Source organism: Balaenoptera borealis (assembly GCF_965194805.1).
Source record: "Balaenoptera borealis genome assembly, chromosome: 9".
In the NCBI taxonomy this organism is placed as follows: domain Eukaryota; kingdom Metazoa; phylum Chordata; class Mammalia; order Artiodactyla; family Balaenopteridae; genus Balaenoptera; species Balaenoptera borealis.
Genome location: NC_138873.1, coordinates 44,691,305 through 44,712,266, shown reverse-complemented (window position 1 = coordinate 44,712,266; position 20,962 = coordinate 44,691,305). Strand labels below are relative to the sequence as shown.

At 42.1% G+C, this 20,962-nt stretch overlaps 1 protein-coding gene across 5 annotated transcripts in view; it reads left to right on the top strand.

Moving 5' to 3' along the window:
• Window positions 1–3,855: 3,855 nt before the first annotated feature.
• Window positions 3,856–20,962, top strand: part of NT5DC1 (5'-nucleotidase domain containing 1) — a 125,708-nt gene continuing 108,601 nt past the window's right edge. For 4 of the 5 annotated variants that reach the window (XR_014248212.1, XM_082404829.1, XM_082404832.1 and 1 more), the window contains exons 1-6: window positions 3,856–4,351; window positions 9,977–10,068; window positions 11,487–11,558; window positions 13,726–13,832; window positions 19,065–19,144; window positions 20,547–20,631. Coding sequence is in view for 4 of the 5 variants with exons in the window: in XM_082404829.1 (XP_082260955.1) it covers window positions 4,259–4,351; window positions 9,977–10,068; window positions 11,487–11,558; window positions 13,726–13,832; window positions 19,065–19,144; window positions 20,547–20,631 (529 nt within the window). In the remaining variant the exon portion in view is untranslated. The remainder of the gene's footprint in view (window positions 4,352–9,976; window positions 10,069–11,486; window positions 11,559–13,725; window positions 13,833–19,064; window positions 19,145–20,546; window positions 20,632–20,962) is intronic. The other variant, XM_082404831.1, reaches the window with a different exon arrangement.

The following is a 20,962-nucleotide window of genomic DNA, read 5'->3' as shown; positions in this document are numbered from 1 at the left end:
AAATTGATACAGCCACTATGGAGAGCAGTAAGGAGGTTCCTTAAAAAACTAAAAATAGAACTACCATATGACCCAGCAATCCCACTACTGGGCATATACCCTGAGAAAACCATAATTCAAAAAGAGTCATGTACCACGATGTTCATTGCAGCTCTATTTACCATAGCCAGGACATGGAAGCAACCTAATTGTCCATCGACAGATGAATGGATAAAGAAGATGTGGCACATATATACAATGGAATATTACTCAGCCATAAAAAGGAACAAAATTGAGCTATTTGTAGTGAGGTGGATGGACCTATAGTCTGTCATACAGAGTGAAGTAAGTCAGAAAGAGAAAAACAAATACTGTATGCTAACACAGATATATGGAATCTAAAAGAAAAAAACGGTTCTGACAAACCTAGGGGCAGGACAGGAATAAAGACACAGACATAGCGAATGGACTTGAGGTCACGGGGAAGGGGAAGGGTAAGCTGGGACAAAGTGAGAGAGTGGCATTGATATATATACACTACCAAATGTAAAGTAGCTAGTGGGAAGCAGCTGCATAGCACAGGGAGATCAGCTTGGTGCTCTGTGACTACCTAGAGGGGTGGGATAGGGAGGGTGGTGGGGAGATGCAAGAGGGAGGGGATATGGGGTTATATGTATACATATAGCTGATTCACTTTGTTATACAGCAGAAACTAACAAAACATTGTAAAGCAATTATACACCAATAAAGATGTTTAAAAAAAAAAAAAAGCAAATCAACTTAGGTATAAAATAAGCTCCAAGGATGTATTGTACAACACGGGGAATATAAACAATATTTTATAATAACTATAAATGGAGTATGACCTTTAAAAATTGTGAATCACTATATTGTTCACCTGTAACTTATATAAGATTGTACATCTGCTATACTTCAATTAAAAAAAAGAATAAAAAAAAGAATTTGAAAGCTGTTGCAACAAAAAATAAGCCTAATTAAATTCTGGGAAAATAAATAAAAGAAAAAAAAAAACCCCAAAAAAAATACCGTATGCTAACGCATATATATGGAATTTAAAAAAGGGGTAATGATGAACCTAGTGGCAGGGCAGCAATAAAGACGCAGACGTAGAGAAAGGACTTGAGGGGGGTGGGGGAGGGGAGGGGGGAGGGGAGGGAGGCTGGGATGAAGTGAGAGGGTAGCATTGACGTATGTGCACTACTGGGTGTAGGGTGGGAGGCTGCTGCGTGATGCCGTGGGGATCAGCTCGGTGCTTTGTGAGGACCCAGAGGGATGGGGTGGGTAGGGTGTGGGGGTCGGGGGGTCAGGGATGTGAGGATGTATGTATGCGTGTGGCTGATTCACTTTGTTGTGCAGTAGAAACTGATGCAGTGTTGTGGAGCATTTATACTCCAATAGAGATGTGGAAAAAAAAAGAAAAGATCAAGGTGTAGGAAGGGCTGGTTTCCGGTGAAACCACTCCTCTTGCTTGCAGGCTGAACCTTCTTCATGTCCTCACGTGGCCTTCCTTTTGTGTATGTGCATCCCTTGTGTCTTTTCCTCCTCTTATAATCACACCAGCCATATTGATAGGTCCCCACTATCATGACCTTATTTAACCATACTTACCTCCTTAAGTCCATATACCCAAATGTAGTCACATTGGGGCTTAGGGCTTCAACATACGAACTTTGGGGGACACAATTCAGTCCCTAACACTGGCATATTTTATATATCACTCAAAGAAACAGAAATTAATTGGAATCTGAGTAGAACATTGAACTTTTGGTTGACAATAGAAGAGGTGTGATATACCACTACATTTGATAAAAGTTTAATGTACAGAAAAAAAGAAAATATCTTCATTTGAAAATAAGCCTGTGAAACAAAGCAAATGTCTGTATTTAAGTTCAGGGTTATGTAAGGAGTGAAGGGAAAGAGGGAAACCATCCCACGTGTTCTTAGAGGAATTAGACTGAGCTTTGAGGTTAGTGGCCAAGAAATGCGAGTGGAGCTCCAGGAGGAGTGGCAGATCTTTCAGGATGATGGGATCCGATTATTTTCTAAACCCTCCTACAAAGTGTAAATGTTGTAGGCTGTCTAGCACAAGACCGTGAGGAATATAAGATGTATAACAGTTGTATCTCAGCAGAGATACAACTGTGGTTAAGCATGTTCAGGTCTAAGGGCCAACTCTCCAGTCCAAGGGACACTTACGCCATGAAAAAACCATCCTTTCATACTCTTCCTTCTAGCAATGAGTGCACTTGTACATTTACATTACTAAGGTAAGTCCCTAAAGTACCTAATCCCACAATAAAACAAGATATCCTCCAAGGAGACTTATGGCCTTCAATGTGTAGTCTACCTGAAAGTTTGACCTTGGCAGACACTCTACTGCAGGGGCCAAAGAGCAATGCTAAGGTCAGTTCTATGGCCAATAGACTCACAAAAGGGAAATAGGTACAAGCTATGATACAATCCAGCTTTTGTCTTTTTTGATTCACAGACATGAAAGACATGGTTGTTGGGCTCTAATCAGTGAACAGCTCAATCTTATTTTTTTTAATAATTTTTTTTTTTTTTTTTTGGTTCCGTTGGCTCTTCGTTGCTGCGCGTGGGCTTTCTCTAGTTGTGGCGAGCAGGGGCTACTTTTCGTTGTGGTGAGGGGGTTTCTCATTGCAGTGGCTTCTCTTGTTGTGGAGCATGGGCTCTAGGGCACTGGGCCTTCAGTAGTTGTGGCGCCCGGGCTTCAGTAGTTGTGGTGCGCGGGGCTTAGCTGCTCTGTGGCACATGGGATCTTCCCAGACTAGGGATCGAACCCGTGTCCCCTGCATTGGCAGGTGGATTCTTAACCACTGGGCCATCAGGGAAGTCCCCACTCAATCTTCTTGAGGATTCTTTCCTGTTCTTCTTCCAGAGAGATTTGTTTGGGGCTTTTACAAGTCATAATGGAACAAGTTATCAATCTATTCAAATGGGTCCACTAGGTATAATAAGTGTCCTACTAGATTGAACTATTTATTGTACTAAATCAATTCCTTGGTTGGTCTATTAGCCCCACAAGTGTTAATATTTGTAAGGGTTAAATGTAATTCTCAACCAATTATATTTTCATTATGTCATCACTATTGATTTTTTTCTATTGGGTAAAGTGTTCCTTTAAATTTAAAACAGAAGCAGTACAAAGATAATACATTTATATTTTCTCTTTTTAACGTCAATGTTTGTATTTTTCTCTTGTAAATGACTTGTATTTTCTCTTTTAAATAATTTGTATTTTCTCTTTTAAATTATTTTAAAGGTCTCAAAGTCCTAGCCCTTCATCCATCTAAAATGATACTAGCTATAAACAGTCCTTGAGAGAATTGAGAACGCTGTCACTCAAATTATTGTGTTCTATAAACTTAAACCCTTCTGTTTGCATAAAGTTCTCTCTTCTGTAGTATGTTCTATGAAGTTTCTAATATCCTTTCATAGAAAAAATGCATTACAATAAAAAATAGGATAATCAAATAACCAATATTGGTTTCCTTAATCATTGTCATTTTGCAAAATGGTCCTTCACGATTTCTAATAAATTTATTTTCTAACGCGCTCCAGGGGGTGAAATGTTGAAAGGTCTCCCATTCTACTTACAAATACACTTAGGAATTTACTAAAGAATATAAAGTTTTTGATTGAATCCATAGTTAGAGATCTCATGGGCAAAAAAAAACCTTCCAAATTATAGGCTAATTGGGTCAGGGGAATATTAGTGGATAAAATTTTCTCCATAATCTTACATTATTTCGCACACAAGAGTAAAGGGTCAGGTGTACCTTGACATTCGCTTGGTTTCCCTGTCGCCTTGAAAACCACGGGGAGGCCCGGTTAATTCTGCGGCGAAGGCTAGGCGCCAACAGGGGCTTAGTGCCGCCTCCAATTCCTGCAGCAGCGGCTCCGCTCCTGGTCACATCCCGCCTTCGGGACTTCGGGGCGGGGGTCAGGGTGGTGACAGTGAGGCAGGAGCCGGCCTGGGAGTGTCAGCGGAAAGCCGGGCGGCGAACCGGCCAGTCGGGGCGCGGGGAAGGTCGGCCGCGAGGGGCGGGCAGAAACGCGGCCGGGGGCGGGGCTGGCGGGCGCGGGAAGCGCGAGGGGCAGCGGTGCGGCGTCCAGGGGGCGGCCGCAGCCCCGCCCCGCCCCGCCGCGTCCTGCCCTGTAGTCCCGCAGCGTCCTGCCCGCGCGCTCTTCGCCGCCTCTCGGGGTCTAGGCGCTCGCTGGTGCTCCGCGCGCAACTATGGCTCAGCACTTCTCCCTGGCCGCCTGCGACGTGGTCGGCTTCGACCTGGACCACACTCTGTGTCGCTACAACCTGCCTGAGAGCGCCCGGGTGAGTGGCACGGGCTGCCGGGGCGCACGGCGTGCAGCCTCCATGGCGGCTGGGGCTCGAGTTTCCTCCCGGCTTAGGCGGCGGCGAGCGTCGGCGGCGAGCGTCGGCGGGGCCCTGCAGCCGCCGCGCCTTAGCGCAGAACTCGGCCTCCCACGGCGAGGCGGGGCGGAAGGAAGTGTGCATCCCCCCCCATCCCCGCCCGTGCTGTGGGTACCGGCTTATTTAGCCCAGCCCTTAGCCAAGTTTGAGAGATGGGTAGGGAAGAAAAGGGGCGAAGGAGGGACAAGTTGTGCAAGATTGGGCTAGGGAAACGGTTCCTGGGGCAGAGGAAGGGCGGGGCTAGGGGAACTCGGGGTGTCCTTTGCATATCCCCGGCTTTGGAACTTCTCAGTAAATCGTTCTGGCCACCAGCAGAGCGCCGATACAGCCACCTGGTTAACGACTTGTATTTTCTTTGGCTGCGTTTTTCTTTTGCACGTCCATGAGACCGCCTGTCAGTTTTTAAACACTGCAGTCCAGGAGAAATTGTGTGGTGTATTGGAAGACTAACCGAAAAGCCATTAACATGTTAGCCCTAATTTTGCCTTTTGCCAAGAGAAGGAAGTAAATTTTGCTCACCTGTTGCGTGCTCCATGCACCTTGAGTAAGGTCTAATCCTGACAACAACCTGGGTCCTCACTGCACTTAGGGAGGGAGGGGGAAGTGGGGTGTGTATGATTCCACACCCGTACCCTGAAGTGAATTGTTCTCCCTCCCCCATTCCTTTGGTTTCACAAGGAAAATAATTTTGAAAAATTAACTTTTTTTTTTTTTTTTTAGTCAAATATGTAAGTATTCAAGCGAAATAAGCTGGTTATGGTAGTCAAAGCGAGGACTCTGCAGCCAGACTGCAGACAGAGGGCACCAGCTCCTCTGTTCCTAGCTCTATGACCTCCGGCAAGTTACTTAACCCGTGTCTATTCTGTTTCCCTATCTGTAAAATGGGGCTAATAATTGGATTTGCCTGGAAAGGTTGTTGAAAGGATTAAAAGGGTAAAGGATGTGTAATGCTTAGAGCTGTGTTGGACACATACAAGTGTTTGCTTTTATAGTCACCACCCATATCATTCCCCAGCCTGACCACTTACGAATAGAGCTCCTGGCCGCTGGTGCTGGCATCAGCCAGGGCTGCTCCTCAGTATGGTGAGGTCTGTGCTCCAATCAGCAGTTCAGGTACCCCTCAAAGGTCAAAACAGTGTCTGAATTACTCATGTTCTCTATGTACAGATGGTGGGAAAAAAAGTGTGGTGTTCCTTCTATTATACTTTCCTGCTTTCCTGCTGTACAGGTGTTTCCTTAGTCATGTTGAGAGTTGAGGAGACTTCTTGATCCTTGGCCACTGGTTCCTCTAGGTCTTTGACTCATATTTTCCTTCCCTTTGCCTTTCAAATCTTTTCCTGATTAACATTTTCTTGCATTTCCTCCCTAGTCACCTTCATTTGAAGGAAATATTGTTAAAACCATTGTCATTAGAGCCAATTTTGTGCATGTGTGAGCATAAAATTGCAGAATACAGGATCCTTAAAAGACAAGATTTCTTTACTATAAGCCTCGAATATAAGTGATATTTAAAGGTTGAAAACATTAACCTAGTGCATTTTGTATCCTGTTTGGTTCAGAAATCTTTTATTAAGTACCAACAATGTGCTGAGCACCATAATAGAGTTAGGGATACAGAGATAACACAGGTCTTCAGGTGGCCTTGTAATGGGTAAAGATGTTGAAAGATTAGTTCTGGTCCCCTGTGCTGAGGGCAGCATTGCCTGGTCCTTGCTGCTGGCTGTTTGTTACCTGTGCCTGGGGCCCTCCTCCCTTCATCACACAAACTCCTCAGCTGGCAGGTCTCATCTTAAGTAGCCCGGCCCCCTAAAGTTTACCTTTCTGTCCCTATTCCATCTGCAGTTTTCCATAAAAACCTTAATTTCTCACAGTACTTACACACTGCATTAAATTTTCCTGTTTACTTGTTGGAATCTTTCCCTAGATCCTAGAGCCATGACCCCTTGACATCAGTATCTGTGACAGTTTATTGTGTGTTCTGTGTGCCAAGCTGACTACGTGCACGTACGGGATTCAATAAATAATTGTGGAACAATTACATAAATAATAGGTATTTTAGTAACTGAAAATAGCACTAACAGCCACTATTCTAATAAGCATTCTGCTGTATAAACTGGTTTGATCCTTACAACCATGTTAGATGTTATTATCATCATTTAGAGATGAGGACACTGAGTCACAGAAAGGATAAATAGCTTATCCAGCGTCACCCAGCAAGGTGGTCCAGCTGGCAGGTCTCTGCTACCTCCCACCAGGCTTTATGTGTGCTGCAAATCCCAGAGGAGAGTCCTTGGAGTGAGTGAGGCTTGGGTTCCCAGCACAGGAGTTACAAGTGGCAGGTCAGGAAGCAGAGAGGAGCATTTCCGGCAGAGGAAATACGGCCAGGGCAAGGACCTAAAGGTGCGAAACAGCGCCTGGATCTGCTGGGTGTCAAGCAGAAGGTGGGGCGTTGCAGGAGAAGATGCCGGAGATGGCAGTGGCGCTGCATCATGGATCACTGCGTGTGCCTCTCATATCTGTGTCATAGGCATTTAGTGAAGTGCAGAGTGTCGTGCAAACGTGAAACTGGGTGCGTCGCCTCGCCGGAGGGGCTCGGGAAAAGCATCGTAGAAATGATGACACCTGTGCTGTCCTGGAGTTGCTGACTCAGGAGCGTCTGGACCCAGGCAGTTAACTTAACCGTGCGGCTGGGAGAGTGCGCGCACGCCCCCTCCTCAGGCGCAGCTGTGCTCAGCTCCTGCCAGCGTTTGCCGTGGGGCGTAGAGGCTCAGTCTTGTCAGGTCTGATTCTCTCAAGACAAATTAGAAATCTAAGCTTGTATGAGAAGTCTTTCCATTTTTAAACGCCAGCTCATTTTCAAACACAGCAGGATCATAGGGTTGCCAGATGTAGCAAAGAAAAATACAGGACACCCGGTTCAATTTGAATTTCAAATAAAAAAAACATTTTTAGTATATGGGTGTTTCAGATATTTCATGGGATAAGCTCATACTATAAAATTATTTGTTGTTTAGCCGAAAATCAAATTGAGCTGGGTGTTTCATATTTTATCTGGCAGGCTTCAGTGGGAACCAAATATAATTTGTGGTCTGCGTAGGACCCACAGGGCACCAGTTTGCACCCGCTGTGGATTGTGTGTGATTATTAGTCAGGTGAGGCTGTTGAGAAAGTAAGTGGCAGTTAAGGCTGGGAGAGCAAGGGGGTGGGGGTGATGGAGGCCCTGTGCCATGAAGGCTTCTGTGGTGACTCAACATAATTTGAGGAAGAGCTTCAAGGACCAAGGCCTTGGGACTAGAAGAGGGCTTTCAAAGGCACAGATTCCCTGCTTTTCTCAGCACCTCTGTTCTCTACTCCTCTTTACACATTGACCCCATTCTCTCCTATTACAGAACCATCTCCTTGGAGAGGTAAGGAACACAGCTCTGGAGGCCTCTGTTGGCATCCCTACTAGAAAGGGCCCTTTCTCTTGGGAAGGAATCTGACCTCATTGGAATCCCATGCCCATACGTTAATCAGTATTGCCAAGGGATGAGACCCTCCAGTTGTCCAAGGTTGAATAAATACTTTGACCAGAGGCAAGTGTGATGGTGTGCAGTAACCATTGGTAGCTTGAAACTGGCCATGGTGGGGGCAACTATACCATGGAAATGAGCAAATGCTACAAGTCAGGACCTTTATTTTTTTTTAACCAGCGCCCGACTGATAATAATAGCAGTACTTAAATTGAACTTACTTGTATGCCATGCACTGCTCTAAGCATCTGAGGATTTTCATTAACATGGGATTTACTTCTCTTAATCCCAGGGCACTGGTTCCTTGCAGGCAGGATCATGATGTGTATTTTTTGTTGTCCATAGTACTTTGTACCTCAGAGTGACTCAGTACATTTTATGTTTGAATGAAAATTCATATAACGTAGTAGTCATTGATTTTCAGTCATCTCGGGGTTTCAGGAATTTTGTCGGGGCCCGACCCTATCCTGTAGGCTTGGAATATCTGGGTGGCTTTAAGAACCATCATCTGTGGTTCTGACTACCACCAGGGTTGAGAACTGTGGATGCATAGTGTTGACTTAATGTAGCTCTGTGGACAACTGACCTGGATCAGGGTCACATTGCATTGTATAGGGGTACATGTGTAGCCATTTTCATTAACTTTACGACAGAGGACAGCTCTGTTTGACAAGGAGCCTTTTGCTTTCTCCACGCTCATCTCCTAACACTCGAAACCCCAGTCCCCAACTTCAGCTGTGTGCCCCCTGGACTTGGATTGCCCTCTCCCCGCTGGACTCACCCAGCTGACTGCTCCATCTCGCAGGTGTCAGTGTGTACATCGCCTCCCCAGGGAGGCCTTCTCCTCCTCCTCCTCTTGCTGTGTCTATTCTCGCTTCCCCCTTGTGCCATTCCAGTGCTATCAAAACCTGTCATGGGTTAACATCTCCAGAAGAAGGATGGGGTTGCTCAGTGTGTCTCCTTGGACACTCTTCCATCTCAGAAAACCCGGCATTTTGTTGTTGTTGAGAATGAAAAGATCTGTCAGCCATCAGAAGAGCATTTATCTTTGTGCTTGCTTCCAGAGGCTTCCTTTTTCCTGTTTCCTTAGCTTTTCTTATGGTGGGGGAAAAAAGATACTCACTTTGTCTGATGGAGGCACCATGATTCCTTCTTTAGAGTACCTGCCTGGTCCCTATGTGTATTTCTCTTTGAGACTCCCCTGTGTCAGATGACAAAACTAAAACAAGGTAGTAATGAGTTTGTTGTCCTTCCTTTGGAGAAGATAATCCACAGATTGGGAGAGTGCAGTGCCCCACAAGCAGTGGAGCACTCTTCCCCAGAGATTTTGGGCAAGACCGTGTTTTATAGAGTGTTAGAAGAGGCACCACAGAAATAGGGCATGATTGGCTAGGAGGTCGGGGATTTCCTGATAGGCACTGCAGGTCCTGTTTTCTAGGGTGAGGTAAGCGAGCTTAAAGCTGATGTGGAGGATTGTGATTGGTGTATGTTAGGTCTCCGTGACAGGGGTTTTCTATAAGCGCACACTGTCTTAGGTTTAGATTTGTGACCAGAGCTGGGCCCATGGGGCGGCCTCCGTTTTGTGGGGCCCAGTATATGCATTAGCATTATCAGCCGCCATGGGGCCTTTCTAGCAAGGGTGGATGGAGGATGGATGTGATGATAGAGTGGTCATTATGTTTATCCTCTGGTGATCTGTTAAATCAGTTTACAAAGCTTCGTCAAGTCTTAATGATCTCCAACCCGTTAGGCTTTGGGAGTAAGATTAATAATTGTCCTTGGTGGTATAATTGTATACTGATGGTATAAAAAAGACACAGCAGCTACCTGGGGCTCTCAGGAGTGGGTAAATTGCTTGGGATGGAGTGTTAACTTGCAGAGCTTCACAATTACAGATACTACAGATTCCCTCCCACCTGTCTTATGACTGATTCCATTAGGTTTTCAGGTCTGTGAAGCTAAGAATGAATAGTGAATTTTACATTTAATCTTTTTTCCTTCTTTTTATTAACAGCTCATTTATAATAGCTTTGCTCAGTTCCTGGTCAAGGAGAAAGGGTACGACAAGGAATTGCTCACTGTGACTCCAGAGGATTGGGATTTCTGGTAAGCAGCTTTTTTAAGGTCAGCACATTCCCTCTGATTTTTAATTATTGTGGATAAAATTTTAATGCTTCGTCTTCTATGGAAGCAGAAAGTGAAATGTGAAATTGAGTCAAAGGACAAAATGCCTTATGTACTAAAAAGTTTTATGTTTGATGAATTAAAGTCCTTTCTACTTTTAAGTTAAGACTTGTTTAATTAAGTATGAAAACAAACTAAGAGCATATGTGACTAATTTGAGTATTTTTACATGGTTTAAGTCTGTCGTTATTAAGAGTTTGAGAGGTTATTAAGAACTGTCTAAAATTTACATCTTTTATTAAAAAATTTTCTTTTATTGCCCTTCAAATATAGAACTGTAAGAAAAGAGGAAATCATCATATTTTGAATAAGCGTCTGAATTGGGACATTTGTTTTTCTGTAATTGGGTAGATACCCCTATGCCTGAGACTCTGACTGCTTACTCCCTTCCTGGCTTAGGAGTCTCAACTTTGCAAGGCTTCCTTTGTCCTTCCTCATTTAAACAATAAAACAAACAAAAGTCCTATTAAACCACTTTAAATTGTTCAGTTGAAAAATAATAGTAGTCCTGAAACACGTGAAAAATACATACAGAAATAATTCTAGAACAACAGAGTTCATCTGTTATACATTCTTCCAATGTTTGGTTAGTCCTTTTTGATTTATCCCTTTTAGCAAACGAAGAAACAGAAATATTTTACTGTATGAAACCGCCGACTCTGGAAATTTTACTGTGGACCAAACTAAATAATGCTTCTAAAGTACCCTGTCGTTTTCTTTATAATTCTCTTGGTATTTGGTGGCCGTTTTACCTTCTTGCTTTTATTACTCACGATAATGAATCTGTACCCATTTTTCTTCCCAAATCCCATAAGTCTTTTACAGTGAAGAACCTAAAACTTAGTATTTGACTTTGTTTTAGTGGTTTTCAATAATATGCCTAGTCCAGAGGGCTAGTTCTTATAACCCAACCTAAATTGAGGCAGATTCTAAAGAGTACAGAAAAGATTCTGGCTAAGATCTTAACTTGTAGAATACAAATGTGTGTTTGTGTGTGTGTTTTATTTAATGGAAAGCATTTGTACATTTTAACAGAGGCATACAGTGGTGTTCATTTTTTGTTCTCTGGGAGTATTTTTATTCCTCTTTTTAAAAGCTCAAAGATTTTAGACACTGAATATGCTGTCCTTGGTTTGCCTATATAACAGTTTTCCTTATGTACTTGCTCTGAGGATGATATTTAATTTTAGAATTTATATTCTTACTTGTTTGATTAACATATCATTCACTTGGGTGGGAGAGTCCTTTTTTAGCATTGTGATTTTTTGAAAATATAAATTTTTATTTCTTGGGTTAGGTAACTATGTGAATTGACTGGTAATCAGAATTTTCTGTTTCAGTTGCAAGGGCTTGGCATTGGATCTGGAAGACGGGAACTTCATTAAACTTGCAGATAATGGCACCGTGCTCAGGTAATAAAATTTAGTTGTGAAGTCAAAACTTTACTCTTTCCAGGACATTTTATTACCGTATAGCATTTGATAGTTAAGGTATGGGTTAAAGAAGATTATTACTTTAGTCAATCAGATGGCAGATTATCTATGTGCCTGCATGTCTTTGTGTGAATCGTTTGAGCCATTTAAATATAAATCTGGAAGCATTAGATTGAAAGGTCTAATTCTTTAAATTTATCTCATCAGAAATATTTTCAGGAAATACAGTAGAATGTTAATAACTTGCTTTATCTCTTTGACCACCCATACTGCAAAAGAGCCTGGGAATTATATTGTGCTAACCTGGAGTAAAATTGAAGCTGTCTTTATTAAGGAAGGAGAGAATGGATGTTGGGTGGGGATTGGTGGTCTAGGCACACCGCTCTTTCTTCCGCCATTTCTCTAAATTCACCCCCATCATGCAGGGCCCATGGTGTGTCTCAGCTCCTTCTGGAAGTGTTTCTAGATTGTTCCAACCTTCATAAGTATCTCCCCCCTCCCAAACTTAGTGCTGACTCCCTTTCCTTCCCTCCTCTTAGGGTAAGTCCAACACTTTGAGTAGGGCGAGCAGTTGAGAAGCAGCTGCCATCCCTGCCCTTAGTCTTACAGAGGGTACCAAGGAGTGAGCATCTATTTTTCCCCCAGTACTGACAGTACAGGCAGTTAATGTGGCCGTGCAGCTGTACGATTTACTATTTATGCTGACGTGGTCAGAGTTCACGAAGAGGATGCTCAGCACAGGTTACCCCTTGTACATACTCTCCCTTTGGGTACATCATTCTTTTTGCACCGTGCAGACTCACACTCTACCCCAGACTGTCCCCTAAGGTGTAGGCCAGCCAGCCAGGTGTGGTTCCACTTCTGATTATTTTATAATTCATTTGCATGTTTTTTCTCAGGCAACTAGAGATAGGGTGTGTGTATTGATTTGTGTGTGTACACCACACACACACACAGTGCAGCTTTGACCATGACCTTAAATGCCACTTTCAGATTCTTACAGTATAGTTGGCTGTCTTCAATCACGGTTAAAAGAATAGAAAACATTCCACAGTTTCGCTTCTTTCTTTTATTGTTATGTCTGTCTGTTGTTGGTCCCCACTTCCAACACCCTTTTCCCAAGGTCTGACCGTCTCCATTCAAGTTCTGGCCAACCTGCAGCTTCTCCTGAATTTACAAGGTTATGTCCTTGATGCCTGCTTTCAAACAATATAGTAGATTGCTTTTCTGATCGTATTTCTTGCTCAAGGTTCCTCCACCCTTACATACAGCTTTTATGTACATATTAACCTCTTTATAAATAGGATCCCGATTATGATTTTCCTCCATTTGCCCTTCTTATTTCATTTCCTTTTCCTCCATTTTGCTTTGCCACCACAATATAACACCAAGAGAAGACTAATAATACTCCCTAGCATTATAATTTCTCAAAGTAAACAACATAAAATATCAACTGTTTCTCTACAGGGTAAGATTCTCTTAACCAGGCCCAATGGATGCAAAAGCAGTATTTCGAGTACAAAAAATAGCTACTTTCTTGTCTTCCTGTTCTAAGTTTTGCCACATTCGTCTTGCTGTTTCCCATTGTGTTTTTAGCTATGTGGTGTCCTTGAGTGGCATGTTACTACCCCGTCTTCATCTTCGTAAGTCCCCTGTGCTCACAGCCGCCGGCCCTGGGTGCCAGGCGCCTCCCTGCTCCTGCAGGCCTGACGCAGCTCGTGCTCTGACTGCTGCCCTTTCTCTCCTGCTGCCGGACCAGCTTCCCACCCAGTCCCTGCCCTTGTTTCCTCATTGTTCCAGTCAGGCTAATCTTATCTGCATAGTTAATTGACAACTTCTCAGGCAAGAAGTCGTCATATTTCTCCCAGAGAAATTGTGGTTTCTAGTATTGGTCCAGGGCAACTACCACAGCGTTGACCTCAGAGTGAGCTGCAACCACTTTGCTGGTTGATGGGTGAAATGGAGAAGAATAAGAGCTGTCAAGAGAAATGCCTTATAGGATCCTAAATGGGGAAGTCATCCAGTTGAAAACCTTTTTTGTAAAAAACCTTTCATAGTATTAGGGTGAATTAACAATAACAAGGCTGCAGGAGGGGGTGTTCAGGAGAACCACTGATGAGTCACGTGCCTCATCTCCCCAAACCAGGGCAAGCCACGGCACGAAGATGCTGGCTCCGGAGCTGCTGGCGGAGGAGTACGGCAGGAAGGAGTGGAAGCACTTCATGCCAGACTCGGGAATGGCCTGCCGGTCAGGTATGGGTCATGTGTGGGGCCGCACTGCCATTCCCTCCCCTGTTGTTTTCGACCCTGAGCCTGTGACGTCAAAACACAAAGAAGACCCTCCTTGCACCCTGCTGGGCGGGACCCACGAAGGACCTGCTATGGTTTCATAGGAATAGGATGTATTTTTTCCCACGTGTCTGATTTTCTCTTTGGCAGTTGGTTCTGTTTTACTTAACGTTCTGTTGATTCACCTTTCTACTTGCACTTGTTCTGGAGTAAAGAGCAAGGAATAATACACTCCTTATTCTGTATTTTTATCAATTGGTTACATGCACAATCCTTACTTTTGTCTCTCTGTCCCCCACTACTCCCCACATTACTCATCTCTCCTGTTTTCTAGAATTCTTTTCTTTACTGCCATTTCTGGTACCTTCTGCCTTTGTTTTTTTTTTCCCCTTTATTTCAAGTGATTTTACACATTTTTCCAACTCTCTTTAAAGAGCTTCACCATGAGTAAACAAAAGATTTTTTAAAAATTATTTATAAACACAGATGTGCATAAATTAGTAGAGTCATTAAAACATTATTATAAACAGATGGACCTTATTAAAAGTCCTGATTGTTAGTTTTTCATTTGTTCTAATTTTTTTTTTGCCATTTTCTCCTACACTACAGTTTTGAAATGCACCTATGTTCATTTGGAAAATGTAGTAACCGGAAAACAGTTGGAGTTATTCCTTATTACTGTTGTGTTTTTGTTTGTTACATTTGCTATCTTTTGGGGTTTGTTTTTTTTTTTTTATTGTAGTGGGATGAAAATGTCAGGAAATGTGCGTTATCTTGATAAAATAAGTTGATAGGAAAAACTGAGGTTTCACCTTGGGGTTAGGTATAGAATACTTTCACACATCTCAACTCAGAATAGCGAGGAAGTTAAATGGATGGATTTCCTTTTTACTCAAGTGATAGGGAACGCCTGTTGTCTGTCCAGATGTAGGCAGTTGTAAATACATGTGAACAATACGGGTTTGAATTGCTCAGATCCACTTATATGCGGATTTTTTTTCCATAGTAAATACTGCAGTGCTACATGATCCACAGTTCATTGAACCCGTGGGTGCAGAATTGCGGGTAAGGAGGGCTAACTATAAATTATACTCAGATTTTGGACTGTGTGGAGGTCACAGCCACGAACCTCCCCTCCCTGCATTGTTCATGGGTTAACTATAAATTCTTCCCTTCTCCCAGAAAAGGTAGGCACCCAGCTAAGTGTTTTATTCTGACATCCATTCAGAAATCGGGAGTATTTTAAAGAACTAAAGTATTTCCCAGCTACGAAAGGAAGCATTCACCCAACACGACACGCCTGTTTACCCACTGCTCTGCCCGCTAGAGAGCACTGCCTCCTAGAATCCAAAGCTTCCTTGTGGTGCGTAATTTACCCAGGAGCGCTCGCTCAGAGGATGGTCTTGGAGTTTATTTACTCCTAATTGGGCTGGTTAGGGAAGTGTTTCCACTCCAGGTGCCCAGGGATGGGGCTGTGACACATAATAGAAGCCTACTGTTTCTGCAAAATAGTAAGAGAAAGCTAATGCCTTTGAAACCTAACACATTTTTTTTTAATGTAGAGACATAAAAGAAGGAAAAAATGGCCTGTGATTCCAGTTAAACTTTGTTTACACTAAAAAAAAATAATGGGAGCATATGATCAGGAAATGTAAATATTATAGAAAGAAATAAAATGAAGAGTAATTGTTTCCAACCCCTGTCCCCCACAATCCCCTTTCCCCGAAGCTTATTTTTTTAAGTATACAAAAAGGATCATACTTTTTCTGTACCTTGCTTTTTTTCATTTACATCTTGGAGATTCCGTCACAATAGCACAAACACAGATGTACTTCATTCTTTTCAATGCAGGCATGCTCTGCCATCCAGTGCCTATATCATGATTTATTTCATCAGTGTCCTCACATTGGACATTTATGTTGCGAGTGGTGTTTGACCATTACAAACAAGCCTGCAGTGACGTTTTCATACATGTATATTTTGCACTTTTGTAAATATATCCAGGGTAAGTTTTTAGAAATATAGTTGCTCTACAGATATGTGGGTTTAAAATACTGCCAAATAAGGCCTTTATTTTCAGGAACTCCAGTTGATTCTTTATGGGCTACTTCCTTCTACAATGAGTATATTCGTGTTCAGAGTTAAGTAGAGCGTTGTAAAGTACAAATCCCTACCAGTACACTTAGGGAATTTGAAGCATTGATGGACACAAACATTTTATTGACAAGTTATTTGATAAGCACTTTTCACGTGGTTGCCTTGGCATGAGTATGGTTTTTCTTACCAGCCAATTTCCAGAGAGCAAGTCCTTTTGATCTTTTTCTTCCCATACTGGTAGATTATGCAGAAACAGCTTGGTCTAGTGGAAATCACAAGGGGCTTGGAGCCAGACAGTCCTGGATCGTAGTAACTCTGTTACTTGCTGGATAAAGTGATCTGGTCAATTTACTAAGCCATTCTTAGCATCCCTTTCTTTATCGTTAAATGGAGATGATATCACTTGTCTGCAGGAGAAGTGGGAACTTACACTATCGTGAATTGTTCTCTTCCCCTCAGTCATTCATATGCCTTTGTTCCATCATCACTAAGAGTACACAGGTTTGCAAGGCTGAGGTGTTGGCAGTGGGTTTTGGTGGAACAGTTTTTCTGTGGGTAAAGCTTAATGATCATAGGACTCGATCTTGATTCAGAAGCTTGTTCTCTTGAACTAAACTCAGTAATCACCTCATTCCCAGTGAGCTGTCTGCCCTGTAAGGAGGTGGAGGGCCAAAGCTTTCATGAGCACAGTCTCTGAGTTTGATGTTGGGAGAGGCATTGAGAGCAGCCTGGCACTGTTAACATGTCACAGCTGCACAAACCCTGTTATGTCCACGCGTTGGTCATCTAGCCCATTTTTGATAGTCGAGTGACATCAGCCCCTTGCCTTGAGGGTGGAAGTCAATGAGTCCTTCTCATCCAACCCCTGAGCTATTTGATTAGATCCTCAACCAAGGCTCATAATCCATATTTCAACTCATAAACTGAATTTCATCTATTAATGCCCACAAAAGGAGAAAAAGGGGACGGGAAAAGCAAGAGTGCAACGATGACACACCTCCTGCTCCCACAGTGCCCAGGACAACTAGCTGTCTGGTTCAGGCAGGTCACTCTGGTGTCACAGGCCAAGAGATTAGATACTGTTCAGGTTAGTGAGCCTTGAGAACCTGTGCCCACTGTCCTGGTCCCTGCAGCCCTGGAGTGTTGTGTGGTCTCATAGCATAGCGGTGTGGGCAGAAGTGTACACGGAATAGCTTCTCCCTTTCCTCCAAATTCCTGCTTTTCCTCACGCTGACAAAGACATCTTAACCTTTCTTAGGAATGAAAATGAGTCTGAGATGTTCCCACAACAATTTCAGCTGTGAAAGAGTAGAAAACAGGAAGACTATGCTAACCAGAATATTTTTAACTGAGGGAAAGGACATACAAACCTATGCAACCATTTTGTGAATTAACAGAACTTTGACTTTATTGCTTATATATCCTTAATAATTTGACATGAAGACGTGAGGGGCATTAAATAACATTTAAAGGGATAGACATCTGGCCCTTGCAGAGAGTTTTCTCCTAATTTACCCGTGACACTTCTTCATTCCAAAATATACTTGACTCTTGAACAACTCAGGGGTTGGGGACACTTACCCTCGTGAAGTCAAAAATCTGAGTATAACTTTATGGTCGCCCTCCCTACCTGGGGTTCCTCCCTATCTGAGGCTCTACATCTGTGGATTCAACCAACTGCAGATCACAGATCATGCACTGCTATAGTATTTACTATTGAAAAAATTACATGTATAAGTGGACTCATGCAGCTCAAACCCATGTTGTTCAAGGGTTGACAGTAATCCACTCTATTTTTAGATCATTCATTCATTCAACAAACATTTATTGAGTGCCTACAATATGCTGGACATTGTGCTTAGTGGACACTAAGGAACAAGGCAGCTGTGTTGCATAACCTCATACACAGCTTACAAATGGGAGGAGTGGGGACTCAGAATCAGGCAGTTACCAATACTCTGCACAAGAGTACTTATGACCGTTTGAAAAGTACTTTCTTACATTAAACTGAAATCTGACTCCATGTATTGGTTCTGTTGGATTCCTCCTTGCACCAAGGGTTCTCTAGAGGACTCTGAGGTTACGTTCCCCCTCGGAGCAGAGTGGTCGCTCCTGATCCCAGTATGCGGGAGTGAGATAGTTGTGAGGGTGTGACGTGGAAGGAGAGGACAGCAGGAGCTGAATTCCACTGGGGCTTCTGAGGAGAAGTGCAGAGAACACCTCTCAGAGTTGTCAATCCAGGGGAAAGGAGGCTGGGGCATTCGTCCACTGGCTCCTGACCCTGTTGATTGAGAGGCTTGCCATGTGGGCTCCAGAGGCTCTCAGAGAAAGGGAATGGCACAGGTGAGCTTGAGGTAGGATGCTGCTATTTAGCACAGCTGTGGCTGGGGTCAGCCACGGACCAAGGGGATGTGACATGGGTCCTCAGAAGTGTCTGCCCAGGGACAGCAGAGTCAAAAATGACATCGGTGCCAAGGAAGGGCTCAAGTTTAATTCTACTCTAGGGCCGAACAGGATAAATCAAATCCCTCTCCTCCCAGAGACCCTAGAGTGTGCCAGTCCTGTGCTTCCGAGTTTCTCTAAGATAAGCACACTGTGTTCTCACGTGATCTGATTTTTTTATTCTTCTCTTCACCCTGGCTGTACTGAAGTTTGTCTGAAATTGTATGAAGATTGAACGCGGGACTCTAGGGGACCAGAGCACAGATTTGCAAAGGCACTATCGTGTGGAGCACTTCATGGTATTCCAGTGTTAGGTTGATGGTTTTGAAATTCAGTGACCTTGATAATTTAGATTGTGACTTTTTCATAATCTATTTCATATTTGGGATATGGTCTAATTTTCACATTTAAAAAAATAAATATTTTTTAATAAAGTGCTTAACTATGGATATCCTGTTTTCACTTTCTTGTAGTAGCCTTGTAGCTGAAGCCTTCTTTGAAAGGTGATGATAGGCTGTAGTGGAGTGATTCTGAATTGAAATAAAAGCCCCTTTGAGCAGCGAAACCAAAATCTAGTCTCTCTTCAGCCAAGTTTCTGTGTATGTCACATAAACGAGGCATCAATTTGTTCCCAGTTTAAATTTTTGTTCTTTTTAGGAAAATATTATTTTTATGATAACTACTTTGACCTGCCTGGAGCTCTTCTGTGTGCCAGAGTGGTGGACTCTTTAACAAAGGTGAGTGGGGACTCATTTTTTAGAAACTGTGCAATGTATTTAGCTATAAATCAGAGGACTTAATTATATATGTCTTCTGAGTTGAGATTTTACTTAGTTTCCTCTTTGTGGTTTCAGAGGTGACTGAGGAGGAAAAACATAGAGAATTTGGTCAAAATATTTTTGGAAAATTAAATAGCGACCATCCCTTCTCCCTCCCCGACCCCACCAATAATAAACCTGTTCTGCAGCAGGGAGTGCAATAGTCTAGAAAAAGAAAATACCAAACTTGCGTATGGAAAAAATATTTCTTGGTTTCATTAGCAGAATTTTTAAAAATAAAAGAAATTTAAGGAAATTCCGTGTGTCTTTTTAAGCATTGTAAATAGTATAAAACCAGAAAAATGAGAAGAAATTTTAAAATTCATCATTCTGGGCATAGTTTAATGCATATAGACTTTTTCCTTGTCCTATGTATCAGGATTAAATAGATTTCTGGTTATATCAGTTTATACCTAGAGTTTAGGACCTGTGAACATAAACTGGTTTTATGGCAGAATCACTTTCCTTTTTGCATATATTGTCTTTAAAAATCACAATGATAATGTTTCTGATAGGACTAGATAATGGTTTATTTTTGAATCAGAATTAATTTGTATGTTTGTGAAAGTTTCTGTTGAGCAGTAGTTCTGGCTTATAGAAGTTATTATGAGATGGAGTCAGTTTCTCGTTTTATAGCGATTATATACAAATGCACCAGTCTTTAAATTGGACTTTATATAATTTAATAATATCTAGTCTTTGGTCTTTGTTTAGATAGAAGGACACTGGTTAATGTTTCCAAGGAAGCACAGGGTTATTAACGTATAATTTCCTGTTTACTTGCTTTCTGGTTTAAAAAAAATCTTAGTAAAAATGATTTGAATTTTGGATTAGGAACCTCCTTAATAATAGAGACTTGCTCCTCTTTTATACTGAAACTCAAGTAAATGTGCACAGAATTCTACAGTAACCAGCTTTTGAGGTTTTAAGGCTTCAGGTCTCTTAGCTCCACTGATGCCATGGTACATGAAGTGACACATTCTGGTACCTCACAGGCTATAACATTGTAGATTTGCTCATGTGTTAAAAATATTCTGTAATGTTTAGACTTTATAATGAGTGGAAATTTTTATTTGGGTTATGTGAGTTATATTAATATTTAGTCATATGTATATATCTCTCTGTATCAGTGATTTTCATGGAAGATTTCTTTCTAAAATCACATTTAGAAAAATGAGAAGTTTTTATCTGTTATGTTTTCTAAAACATGAATCCCTATTTTAGAGTACAGTGATATTATAGTTGTTTGTCAGGTGTTTTCTGTTATGCTTAAAAACAAAATTATTACATGTATCACATTTGGATTTTTTATTTTCTTTAGCAGAACAATGGTCAAAAACCATTTGATTTTTGGAAGGACATAGTGGCTGGTATACAACATAATTATAAAATGTCAGCTTTTAAAGGTGAGTAACGTGAAGAGAGACTTTAGATGTTTGTTCAGTGCTGTGTATCTAATGAATTATTTAGAAGTTACCTATTTTTCTGTGTTCCTTAATTAAGATTTAATTTGGTTTTAAATATTGCCATAAAGTTGATACTGGTTATATTTTAAGAGGTTCTTTTATTCATGTCTGTTTCGTGGCTATAATGGCCAGTATTCTAAGATATGCAGTCTTTTACATGCTTACCAATAGGGTCATTTTGTGGGTTCCCCAGAATTTGCTGTTTCCTGGCTTGGGAATGAAGGTTGGTGATACTTGTAATCATTAGTATAGTAATTATAGACAGATAGGG